The sequence below is a fragment of the Nelumbo lutea genome, chromosome 1 (assembly GCF_056320005.1).
Source record: "Nelumbo lutea isolate HS-2025 chromosome 1, American lotus-T2T, whole genome shotgun sequence".
NCBI lineage: Eukaryota > Viridiplantae > Streptophyta > Magnoliopsida > Proteales > Nelumbonaceae > Nelumbo > Nelumbo lutea.
Genome location: NC_142684.1, coordinates 47,057,767 through 47,069,672, shown reverse-complemented (window position 1 = coordinate 47,069,672; position 11,906 = coordinate 47,057,767). Strand labels below are relative to the sequence as shown.

General features: G+C 37.9%; 1 protein-coding gene and 1 pseudogene across 1 annotated transcript; both read right to left on the bottom strand.

The window, feature by feature from the left end:
* Window positions 1–1,076: 1,076 nt before the first annotated feature.
* LOC148874536 (receptor-like kinase TMK4) lies at window positions 1,077–5,082 on the bottom strand. The gene is made up of 2 exons (XM_088972789.1): window positions 2,559–5,082; window positions 1,077–1,949 (listed from the first exon to the last, which is right to left on the bottom strand). The coding sequence occupies exons 1-2, from the start codon at window positions 4,729–4,731 to the stop codon at window positions 1,540–1,542; spliced, it is 2,583 nt and encodes an 860-aa protein (XP_088828915.1). The 5' UTR covers window positions 4,732–5,082; the 3' UTR covers window positions 1,077–1,539.
* Window positions 5,083–9,075: 3,993 nt separating this feature from the next.
* On the bottom strand, window positions 9,076–11,595 carry LOC148874535 (cation/calcium exchanger 4 pseudogene; annotated as a pseudogene).
* Between the last annotated feature and the right edge of the window lie 311 nt (window positions 11,596–11,906).

Sequence of the window (11,906 nt, the reverse complement as noted above, 5' to 3'; positions counted from 1 at the left end):
TTAAACTTCGTTTTTGGTAATACATTCTTAACAAAAATAAGTAAAATAGTAAACTATCTAAGGGTTTGATTATGATACCGGGAAGACACGATACTAGAAAAGCTTAAAGTGAATCAATCGGTTCACAAAAGAGGTGATCATTTAGGTGGTATTCATCAAAAATTCACGGGGGTGCTTTGATTGGTCAAAGCTAAGCTTTCATTAACATGCCTTTCTAGTGTCATAGATTTTTTCAAATGTTTATATGTTGAACTAAAATTATCTTATATACTATGAAATCTATCATTTAAAAAATAAATTATAACAAAAATTACAACAAAAGACCAAAAAACTTCTATATATTGCTAGGGGTGCAATTTGGGTGGGCTTGAGTTGAAGATTTGTTAGAATTTAAATGGGCCGGCCAGAATGCCCGGGCTGGAAGGTTGACATAATCCATGTGTAAAGGTTGCCCCAAACAAATAACTACTGCATGGATGTATACCCTTGCTAGGACCAAATGGTATTGGGGGAAGTTCTTATCCATGTTATTTTATCTGGCAGGTAAATAAGAAAATGACTGTATTAGTCATAAAAAGCTATTATTAAAGGGGTAATTTTGTTCCATTCAATGTTGATAATTTTTTTTGAGGTGAGAAAGTTATTTATTCACCTAGAAGATGGGTATCACTTACAGTATCAAGAAAAATAAATTTCCCATAAACCCCACATAAATCTAAAAAAACATAAATATTTTGGTCAATAGTAACTAAAATCCCATTGACCAATTTTTCCCTATCAAAATCCAAAAAAGGGTCGAGCCCTAAGCTGAATGAAATTTTTTCTATTTATAATTGGATCAAATATCTCCCTATACTTAGAAATTATAATATTATATCTATCGGTGAAGTTGATTTGAATATTATGCTTATATTAAATTTTCATAGGATAAAGTTTAAAATAAGTGATTTTAAATTAATTTTGTTCATAAAATATAATATCAAATTAATTTGTATAATCTTAGACGGCCTGCAAAACCAATGAGAAAGGATCAAAGCTAATAAATTCTATCCTACCTATATCACCACATAATTTAAGAACAGAAAAGAAAATGTCTCATAACTTGGGAACAAATAAGTACTTTTTATGATCAACATTCATTTATCAACCATGGACAAGTGTTCACTAAAATCCCTCTTCCATAACATGGAAATCCACCCTCTTCACCATTAAACCATCATTTCCTCCACCACCATGTGCACCACCAAATCAATTTGTTGACTTTACATCAAAGAATCTAAACCAAAGAAACATGAACTTAGTTCTTCTAAGGAATTAACAAAATAAAGATCACCAGAAGAACTAATTAACGAGAGGACATATAAACATCATAAGAGAAAAGCAATAAAAAAATGTCGAGTTTCTCAATGGTCAAAATAGCATGAAAACCTGTATATATATTCCTCATACTTTACAGAATTTTGTCATCAATTCTCTTCGTCGGCGATCTGTTGCATTGAATGAGTCTGCATATCTTGTAGAGTCGGTCATTGATGTGTCTTAATCGTCGTCCCATTTCTGTATGGTTTCCATGTGAAAATTAATGTCGCCTTCATCATCATCATCATCATCATCATCAGGGGAAGAAGAGGGCTTCCACTGCTCTACAAGAGGACACAGAACATTAACTGCATGTCCCATATCTGGCCTCTGAAATGGCTCACGAGCTGTGCAATGACCTGCAAGGTCTGCCACCTTGCAGATGCTAGCAAAGGTCTCATCATCAGGATCAAGGGTGGAATCAATAGCACTTCTGATGTCCTTGTTGATCAGGATTCTACGGAACCAGGAGACCAGATGACAGCTCTCTGCTGGCATGGTTTCATCTAACGCTTTTCTCCCAGTGATTATTTCCATTAAGACCACACCAAATGCATAAACATCAACTTTTGTGGTCACCCGTCCGGTAGCTGCAAGAAAACAAAAACAAAGAGAACAAGAGTTCAACACGTATAGAACTAACTCCCTGTATTCATTTGTATATACTGTTGAGGATTTAGAAACTTAATTGGGAGAAGAAGTTTTGACACAATCATAACACCTTAGAAAAATTTCCACCCCCCAGAAAATTTGGAAGCCAGTGTTTTATTTAGAACTAGCTTGCTTCATAAAATTCACTAAGAGCAAAGAGAATGCCGAAAATTAAAAGAATATTTTAGATCATATAAATATGTCTTTTGATATCACTGGCCTAATTAAGATGATAGCTTTCCAAAGAGCACGTAAATAAGTCTTTCGATCGATAACAAAGCAAAACCAAACCTTAGATACTAATTCGAATCAAAATGATGCAACAAACTTGTACTGTTTTCAGATGACAGCTCTATGAAGACAAAACCGAAAGTGCAAACATGGACAAGGTATTGAAAATTCTCATCTACTGAGGTTGGTTTTTATAGATGGAGAAAAGACTCATCACTGGGTTATACATCATGCCCAAGACTAGATATTTCTTTTCCAAGAAAGAAGGTGATCAACAATCTATGCTATGGACTGATGAATAGAATTTGATGCCTTACCAGCATACTCAGGTGCAAGATATCCAAATGTTCCAGCCAACCTTGTCTCGATAGAAAAATTCCCATCAGGGGCATTCTTTACCAAACCAAAATCAGCAACCTTAGCCCTCATGTCATCCCCAAGAAGAATGTTTGTAGGTTTCAAATCCCTGTGAATGAAACTTTGCTGTGCCAAGGTGTGTAGATACTCCACACCCCTGGCCATATCTAATGCTATTGCGACCCTCTGTTTCCATGTCAGAGGAGGGTATCCTCTCGTTTTCCATTCAAACAAATGTTCCCCCAATGTCCCCTGAGGCATATACTCGTAGACCAAAAGCCTCTCATTGCCATTGATACAGTGACCCAAAAGCGCGACCAAACTCCTGTGCCTAAGCTTTGAAAGAACTGCAATTTCTGATTGAAACTCATTCATCCCCTTTGTACCCATTAATGATGATTCCATCCTCTTAACAGCAACCTGCGTTCCATCCTTCATTTCGCCTTTGTAAACAATCCCAAATCCTCCTCTACCCAATTCTTTTTCCTCACTGAAATTGTTAGTAATCTGTCTAAGGACCTCGATTGGAATAACGACACTCCCACCTTCAAAGAACCGGATATCACTGGAGGCATCTTCATTACTGTAATGTTCGCTTCCACCTCCAAATCCACTCGTAGCAAACATCCCACTTTTCCCTTCCTCGTTCGCATTTGCATGACTGCTTTCGACCGGCTCAATTTTCTGTGATCTTTTATTGACGTAATATTTGTAATAGACAAAAAACGCAATAGCTAAGAAAACCAAACTAACAATAACTATACCAGCAATTAGACCAGGCGAAGTACCCCTATGGGCTCCAAGCAAAGGATTCCCCGACATTTTCAGCAAAACACCTGCCGGAAAAACTGGGATCTTTCCGGTGAGATTGTTGTTGGTGACATCAAGAGTCTGAAGCTTAGGCAAAGTTGTCAATGATTCCGGAATTGGGCCCGTGAGATTATTGTCGTTCAGGAACAACATCCTCAATGAAGTAAGGTTGCTAATGGCAGGCGAAATCGTCCCCGATAATTGCTGCTTCCCCAGGCTGATCACAGTAACATTTTTCTGTGAATCGCAAGTAATAAAGGCCCAACCATGACAGGCGTTATTACCAACCCAAGCTTCCGCCAAGCTCATGGGGTAGCCGAAGCCGCCGGCCATAGCGAGCAATACCGTTACCTGAGGATCACAAGGACCGGGCGTTTTGCTACAGAAACGATTGCCCGAGCCAAGAATAACCTCCACATTGGACTTGAACTGGGGCAATGGACCCTGAAACATATTGCTCGATAATGACACGTGAAGCAAGCTGGGCAACGACATCAATGTCTCGGGCACGACTCCAGTGAACCGATTGTCACGGAGCTGAAGATCGAAGAGTGCCGTGCACTTGGAAAGATCTGGGATCGGACCCGTGAACTTGTTTGTTTGGAGCCACACCTGGGAGATCTGCGTCATTGTTCCGAGAACCTCAATAGTCCCAGCTAACCCAGATGCCTGATGGTCCAGCCACAGGTTCTGGATCTTAGTACCGCCTAAAGAAGGAGGCAGAGGACCCGTCAGGCTATTGTAAGATAGCCTGAGAGACAGCAAATTCGGAAACGAGCCAAAAATGTCTGGTATCATACCCATTATGTTGGCCCTGCTCGCGTAAAACGTGACCAAGGTCGTGGATTGCGCCAGATCAACAGGTATAGACCATGGTGCGAGATCAGTGTTGTTGCTGATGCTCAGCAACTGCAAACTCGTGAGCCCCGTGAGAAATGTGTCCGGAACGGAGGTGAATTTATTAGAATTAAGATTAATTTCTATGAGATTTGTGAGGTTGGCTAGAGAAGGCAAATCACCGGAGATTGCGTTGTTTTGGAGATAGAGGAGTCTGAGTTGGGTGAGTTGATTAAGATCTGGAGGGAGAGAACCGCCGAGAGATTTCTTGGGAAGGTTGATGCCGGTGACTCGATTGGTGTTGTCGCAGGTAATGCCAGTCCATATGCAGGGGTCGTTGCCTGACCAGTCTGGAGGGTGCCCAGAAAGCGAGGCGGCCAGCTTTCCCATGATCGCAGCATCGTCGGAGATGGCTATAGAAACGAGATTGAAGACGGAGAAGAGAAAAAAGAGAAGATGCGAAATGAATTTCCTCCGTCCTCTCATTTGGGAGAGTTGGGAGAGAGAAAGAATGAGACAGGACGGTGAGAAAGGAGAAAAGAAGGTGGTCGTTGGGTGTCTTGGCTTGATTTGGGTTTGGGGATGTCGTAAGGGGATGCGATGGGGACGGACGAGGTTTCTTGCTCCAGAAACGCGAGGTTCCGGCTGCTACCAAAATGGAGTTTACGTCTTCCTTTCCATATTTTCCATGCAATCAGATGAGACGCTTATAGGTAGGTTATCAGTTATCAGTTATCAAGATTCAAGGGGATGACCGTTTTTTATTTTGCTTTGCTGAAACCCCCTAAGTTTGCTAAATTTTCTGATCACATAGTTGCAAGTAGACGTTTTCTAATCCAAAATACCCATATATTTATTTATTAGAGTATCATTTTTACATAAAAAATAAATATAAATGTTATGAGCAATAAAAAAAGAATTTAAAATTGTAACAGGACAAATTTAGAAAAATAAATTAATTTTAGAAAAAAGATCGAAAGTATTTAATTGGACTATATAGGAAAATTTTTCAAAAATAAACATTTCGGTCTGAAGCTACTGTATGCATACATTGGACATTTTCATCCAACGGGGGGCTTTACTTCTAACTGTGTTTGAAAGTTCAAGAGAAACGATTGCAATTTGCAATTACCAACTTTTCATCAATAATCAAAATTTTATGGGAGATTTTAGTAATTTGTTCTTTTTTTAAAGGAGAATAACCAATCTTATGTATATAAAATATTTTTCATTGAAAAATAAGGTTCGATTGTCCGGTTCAAATGAACGGCCTGTTCTAATAACAAAATTATAAGCACAAAATTATGGAATCGTTCTGACCACTGGTTTTTTGGTCGATGGTTCGATCATCCGATTCTAACGGGCGGTCAGTTCTAACAACAAAAATTATAGGCAAAAAATTAAGTGTGTGGGGTCCATTAAGCAGTATCATACGTGTCATGTCATTTGGGAGTATGACTCATATGACCCAAAAACGGAACCGTTATGGCCACCAGTTTTTGGGCCGACAGTTCGCCCGTCCATTTCGAACTGATGGTGCGTTCTGATAACAAAAAATTATAAGCAAAAAATTATGGAACCACTCTGGCCATTGTTTTTTGGGTCAACGTTTCGACCATCCAGTTTGAACGGACAACCGTTCTGACAACAAAAATTACATGCGAAAAATTGAATATGTGAGGTCCATTAAGCAGTATCATACATGTTATGTCATTCGAGCGTGTGACTCATACGACCCAAAAACGGAACCGTTCTGGCCACCGATTTTCAGGTCGATGGTTCGATCGTCCGGTTTGAACGGATGACCTATTTTGACAATGAAAAATTAAAAAAAATAAAAAAATGACCAAAAACCATTGAACGGGTCAACAAGTTGATTATTGGACCACTCAGGTCAATGGGTCATTGACCAATTCAACGGTTTTTGGCCAGGGACTGAGATTGGGGTAAAACGGAACTGATTACTTGGACGGTTTCCAATTAAAAAAATAAAAAAAACAGACGGTCTGTTCTGACAACAAAAATTACAAGAAAAAAATTGAGTGTGTGAGGTTCATTAAACAGTATCATACGTGTTATGTCATTCGAGCATGTGACTCATACAACCCGAAAACGGAACCATTCTGGCCACTGTTTTTTGGGTTGACGGTTTGACCATCCAATTCGTATGGATGACCCGTTTTGACAACAAAAATTAAAAAATAAAAGAACGACCAAAACTATTGAACGGGTCAATGATTTGACCACCTAGGTCAATGGGTCATTGACCGATTCAACGGTTTTTGGCCAAGGACTGGGATTGGGGTAAAATGGTGCCGATTGCCTAGAGGGTTCCCAGGTCAAAATGTTCATTCGTCTGGGTCAATGACTATTCAAAAACCATGGTTTTATGCTTTTTGGATTTTCACTATTCAAAGGTTTCTTCTACTGTGGCCTTTATTCGAGTGTGTGCGTTATGTTCCTTTTTTCTCATTTTTCTGCTTTTATTTTATTTTATTTATTTTTATTTTTTTGTGTTTGGTCTTCTTCTTCAAGATCCTCCAAAACGGTCTAGGGTTTACCACCATTTTATTTATTCCCCTTTGTTTTTTCTTTGGGTTTTCTTGTGGAATGTTTTTTTTTTTAATTTTCTTACAAGACGATATGCTTTGTATCTTTCTTTGATTGCATGTATGTTTAGCTTCGTCTCAAAGCAGAACTTTGGACTCGATTTTCTAAATTTTTTTTCCTTGGTTTTTCCAGTTTGGTGGATTTACCACCAATTTTTTCTATATTTAAGGTAACTTTGGAATTGTTTTTCAAGGTTTTAGAATCCCTTACAATGTCCACCCTTCCTATGACTATGACTATAAAGTCATTTTGCTTAATTATTGACATCTAGAGAAAACAACTTGAAAACAGAACCATTATGGCCACCAGTTTCTAAGTCGATGATTCAACCGTCCGGTTCGAATGGATGGCCCACTCTGACAACAAAAGTTAAAAAATAAAAAAATAATTAAAAATAAAAATGGCCAAAAACTGTTGAATGGGTCGATGGTTCGACTCCCCGGGTTAACAGGTCATTGACTGATTCAATGATTTTTGGCCAAGGACCGGGTTTGGGGTAAAACGGAACTGGTTGCCTGGATGGTTCCCAAGCCGAACGGTCCTACTGTTTGGGTCAAGTAGGAGTTCTCGATGTGAAACAAAGGACAAATATGAAGTAGAACTCATAACTATCACCGTATGATCGTGTTTTTTTATATTAGATGCTTTACTAAACCAATATTTAAAAAATAAGCACATGATTATTTATTTTAAGTCTTTATATGAATTTTAAAATTTGAGTAGAAATCATTATATTTTTTAATATACCAAATAACAATATTACAATTCTACTCTAGCCCTACGAAGATGGCCCCTCCGCTAGTTAATGATTAATGAAAAAGCTCGAGTTATCAAGAGAACTAATAAATTGAAAAGGGCATTTCAAGTGTTGAAGATTGTTGGGACGGAGCCATGGAGGTCGGTCCTGTCTGTTTGGGAGTTGTATTAGGCGAGACTGCATTTGGCATTTTTTATTTTAGGGATTAATCTCATTTTTACAGTTAAAAATTCAATTTTTTATAGAACATTTTAACTGCAAAAAAAAAAAGTCTTTAAAAATAAAGAATGACAAATGCAGCCTTATACCCGTTGATGTTAATTGGATTTTGGTGTTTACATTTGGATCCCACCTGTTTGGAATGGAAAGATTGTGAGGACCACATGAATGTGGATTTGGCCCCGTTGAGAACTTGGCAATGACTAAAGGACAAAGATGAAGCTGCAACTTGGGCCATGCATGGTACTAATGCTAAGTTTGGAAGGAGTACAAATGCAAATATGTATTGTGTAAAACCTTATATTTTGTATTATTTTGTACGTATTTGTATTTTATATATTTATATTTGTACTCTATTCAAACTGAGCCTAAGAAAAAAATTTTGGGCTTATGGGTTGGAGTAAAATTTGAGATCACATCAGCTCCCCACAACGTCCCACAACACATCCTTGCCGTGTATTTGGAACATTTTCTGATGATGGTATCATCATTTCTGATATATAATCAGGAGATGTTTTCAATTCATAAAATTTCGGCCATAATTCATTGTAGGATTGAGTTACATAGATTTTGGTTCTGCTCAACATGAAATCCTGTATATTTGTATCAAGAACCAAGTCTTCCTAATTTGGTGAAGTAGGGATTTGTTGCCTATATTATCTACCTTTCATTTGCCACCTCAAATAAAGTTTGAATGATTCAAACCATAATTTTGCACTTTCATCTAATGATAGATCAATTAAGTAAACAGATTGCAAATTAAAGATGTTTTAGTAAGGTGGTGTTTGATAAATCTGAAAATTCATATCTAAAAAGTTAAAAAGATATTAAATGTGTCTGAAATCTGAAAGGAGGCATAAATGCTTTTCTACTTTTTAGAGGGTTTGAATCCATAAGTTTGTTTGTCTTGGATCAACCCTTTACTATCTGAAATTTACTGATTTTACTATTTTACCCCTAAAACATATTATTTTGAAATGTTGAATTCAATTTACATTATCTCATAAAAATTAATTTTCAACTTCAAAATAATATTGAAATAATACAAATAAAAAATTTTAAATTAATGATTACTAATTAATAAATGAAACAATTAAAATTAAAAAATAATTAATGAATATAAAAATATTAAAATAATTAGTAATTTACACAAATAAACATTAAAATAATTAAAAAAAAATAAAATAATTAAAAATTACTAGTTAATAGGATTAATTAATAATTAATAAATAACACAAATAAATTTAATAAAAAATTTTATTATTTAATAAGAACCCATGGAAATAAGACTTGTAAGGTGGCTGATCAGTTCGGGTGAAGAGAAAGGCAAGAACACCAAGTGTACCACCCACCAAAACACCTGCAACATATGCAACGTTTCTGCTTTGAGAATCCACATTATCTTGAGTATTCCACAGAAATGCAAGAAGCATGGGAGCCAATGAGGCATTGGAGACTGCATACACTTTGGACCATCGTTGCTCCTCAACTATTGGAATTGTCTAACTCTAATAGAGATAATATTTTAGAACAAGAAATGAGTGAACGGTCATCAATATCAGTTACCTCATCAGTCCATCCCCACGAACGCCTTGAGCTATCTAACCCATTAATCCTCAATGTCTGATTTGAATAAATTGCCACATTTGAAGCCCACATCCACAAGGTGTGGTGGATCACTCTCAGATTCTATGTCCAGTAGTGAGCTGTAAATAGATTCATCTTCCTCACTTCCTATGGAAAAGATACTCCCTCTGACTGGAAGCAATGGCGCCACAGTGTCCAGCTTTAACCTACGGGCATGTTTCCTCAAGATCTCACTTGCAGCAACAGAAAAAGCATAAACAATATAGACCGAGACGAAGGCAGCTGCTCCACCAACACTCACTATACCAATTATCAAAATTAGTAAAATTGACGCAAGGGTGAGGAGGAAAAAACAAATATCTCTAATAAAGCATCTCCTATCAATTTGAACCCTCTTCTCTGCAACACAAAATGAGACAGTCCCAACAACAAAAGTAACAAAAACAGCTCCACCCACAACACTATTGAGACCCACCTCACCTGCATCCGTGTCCACAAAAGCGGCAATGCTAGCAAACACATCAGGAGCTCCATTTCCAAGAGGGATTAGAGAAACACCAGCAACCGTTGAAGGAACAATAAAAGTAGTTAGCTGCAGTATTATCCAACATATATGTAAGAAAATGGGGTCATTGTAACTTTGGAGGAGAAATTCTGAGGCGCGTCTGAAGATACTGTCTTTAGAACATTATTTGCCCCACTCAGTTTCACTGAGTTTGCTGTTGGATTACAGATAAATCCGTTCCCAGTATACAACAGGGCATTGGGCGAGAATCTACAACCAACAAAGTTCAAGAATCTCCGAAGAAACCTTCTGTGAGATTGTAGCAAACCGGACAGAGAGAGAGAGAGAAAGTGGATTTTGAAAATATGTATTTTTGAAGTCTAATTCATGCTCCTTAAATAGTTTATGAAGAGGTATGAAGAAAAGGTAGGTATTGGTTCAGAGAAGGCACCTTGAACAGTCACAATTTCAAACATTGAATTGTGCCTCTTGATCACGCCCGATCGAATCGTGACCGTTGATCTAATCAACGGTGATCAAACGGTCAGCATCGCACCAAAACCAAAGCCACCCTTCACGAGCCACGCAAAGTGCGAGCAAAGTGCGCCTCATTGTGCCGCACACACGTGCGCATACACATTGCGCGGTATTAAACCTCCATACTCTCATCTACTATTTTTAAGGAGTGTAAATCAGCTCCTATTAAAATACTGAAAACAAAGCTTATAATTTTCCAATGTGGGATAAGTTCAGAATTGGGTTTTGTAAGAGAAAAGCTAATTTTTCAATCAAGTGTGCAGGTGCAATTTCTCATGTATTTGACCAATCAAATCCATTGGATTTAATCTCTTATGAGATTAAAATCCAACAATATAGAATAAAGAAAGAAGCCATGTGCCCAAGACGACATACCCCAAGATCCTAAAGTTTTGACAATCGTAGTAGAAGAACACAATGTAATTAAAGAATCCATCTGATGTGCACTACGATCGAGACTGCGTACACTTTGGACCATCATTGGACTTCACAAGGGAGAGAGAGAGCCACCGCTGCAACTTACAGTAGCGGTGGTGGTGGTGGGAGGACAGGGGAGGGGAGAGAGAGAGCGAGAGCGAGAGAAGACAGGGGAGAGAGAGCTGTTGCAACTTGCAGCAACGGTGGTGGGAATAAAGGGAGAAAAGAGAGAGAGAGAGAGAAAACAAGGGGAGAGAGAGGGAGCCACCGCCGACAGGGTGAAGAGAGAGAGAGAGAGAGAGAGAGAGAGAGAGAGAGAGAATACAAGGAGAGAGAAAGAGCCGCCGCTGTAATTTGCATTTTCAACGAGAGAATACCGGAAGACACAAAATGATTATTTTAGTTTAATAATGTTTATTTTATAATTATAACCTCAAAAGAGAATGAATAAAAAAGTATTTTATAGTAGGAAGTAGAAAATTGTTAGGTGATTGGGCGAGACGAGCTTCAAAGAGCGCCTTGTCGCCTAGGCGTCGCCTTGACAACTATGTCGATACCCTAAAAGATATATTTATATTAAAAGGTAAAAGGACAAACTGCTCTTCATATACAAAAGAGGGAGAGAGAGTACAAATAATAGTTATACAACAAAGAAAAGTAAATGTACAAAAATAGCCCTACGGCTAGATTTCACAATCTCCACACACCTTTGAGTCATAGTTTTCAAGGCGCCAAGGTGAGGCTAGGTGACGGGGGGTGCCTAGTCGCCTAGGCGGGCGCCTAGCCATTGCTTAGGCAATTGATTTTTTTTTCTAAGTAAAAAGCATATTCCTAGGGTAGTTCCCTAGGTTCTATAACCATTTTTCCTTAATAGTTATACATAATTTTCATAAGAAAAGAGAGAGGTCAGATGTTTTGGTTTTTTGGGTTTGGGGTTATTAAGGGTAGCCTACGTCATTTCCAAATATTATAAGGATATTTTAGACTATGCATCGGCTTTGAAACGGGTTTGAACGCGTTAAGAGCAGG

Excerpts from the sequence above, each read along its gene's own strand:
- LOC148874536 (XM_088972789.1), bottom strand. The coding sequence starts at position 4,731 with ATGAGAGGACGGAGGAAATTCATTTCGCATCTTCTCTTTTTTCTCTTC. Across the intron at positions 1,950-2,558 it reads TCTTGCACCTGAGTATGCTG|CTACCGGACGGGTGACCACA; the intron begins GTAAGGCATCAA and ends GTTTTCTTGCAG.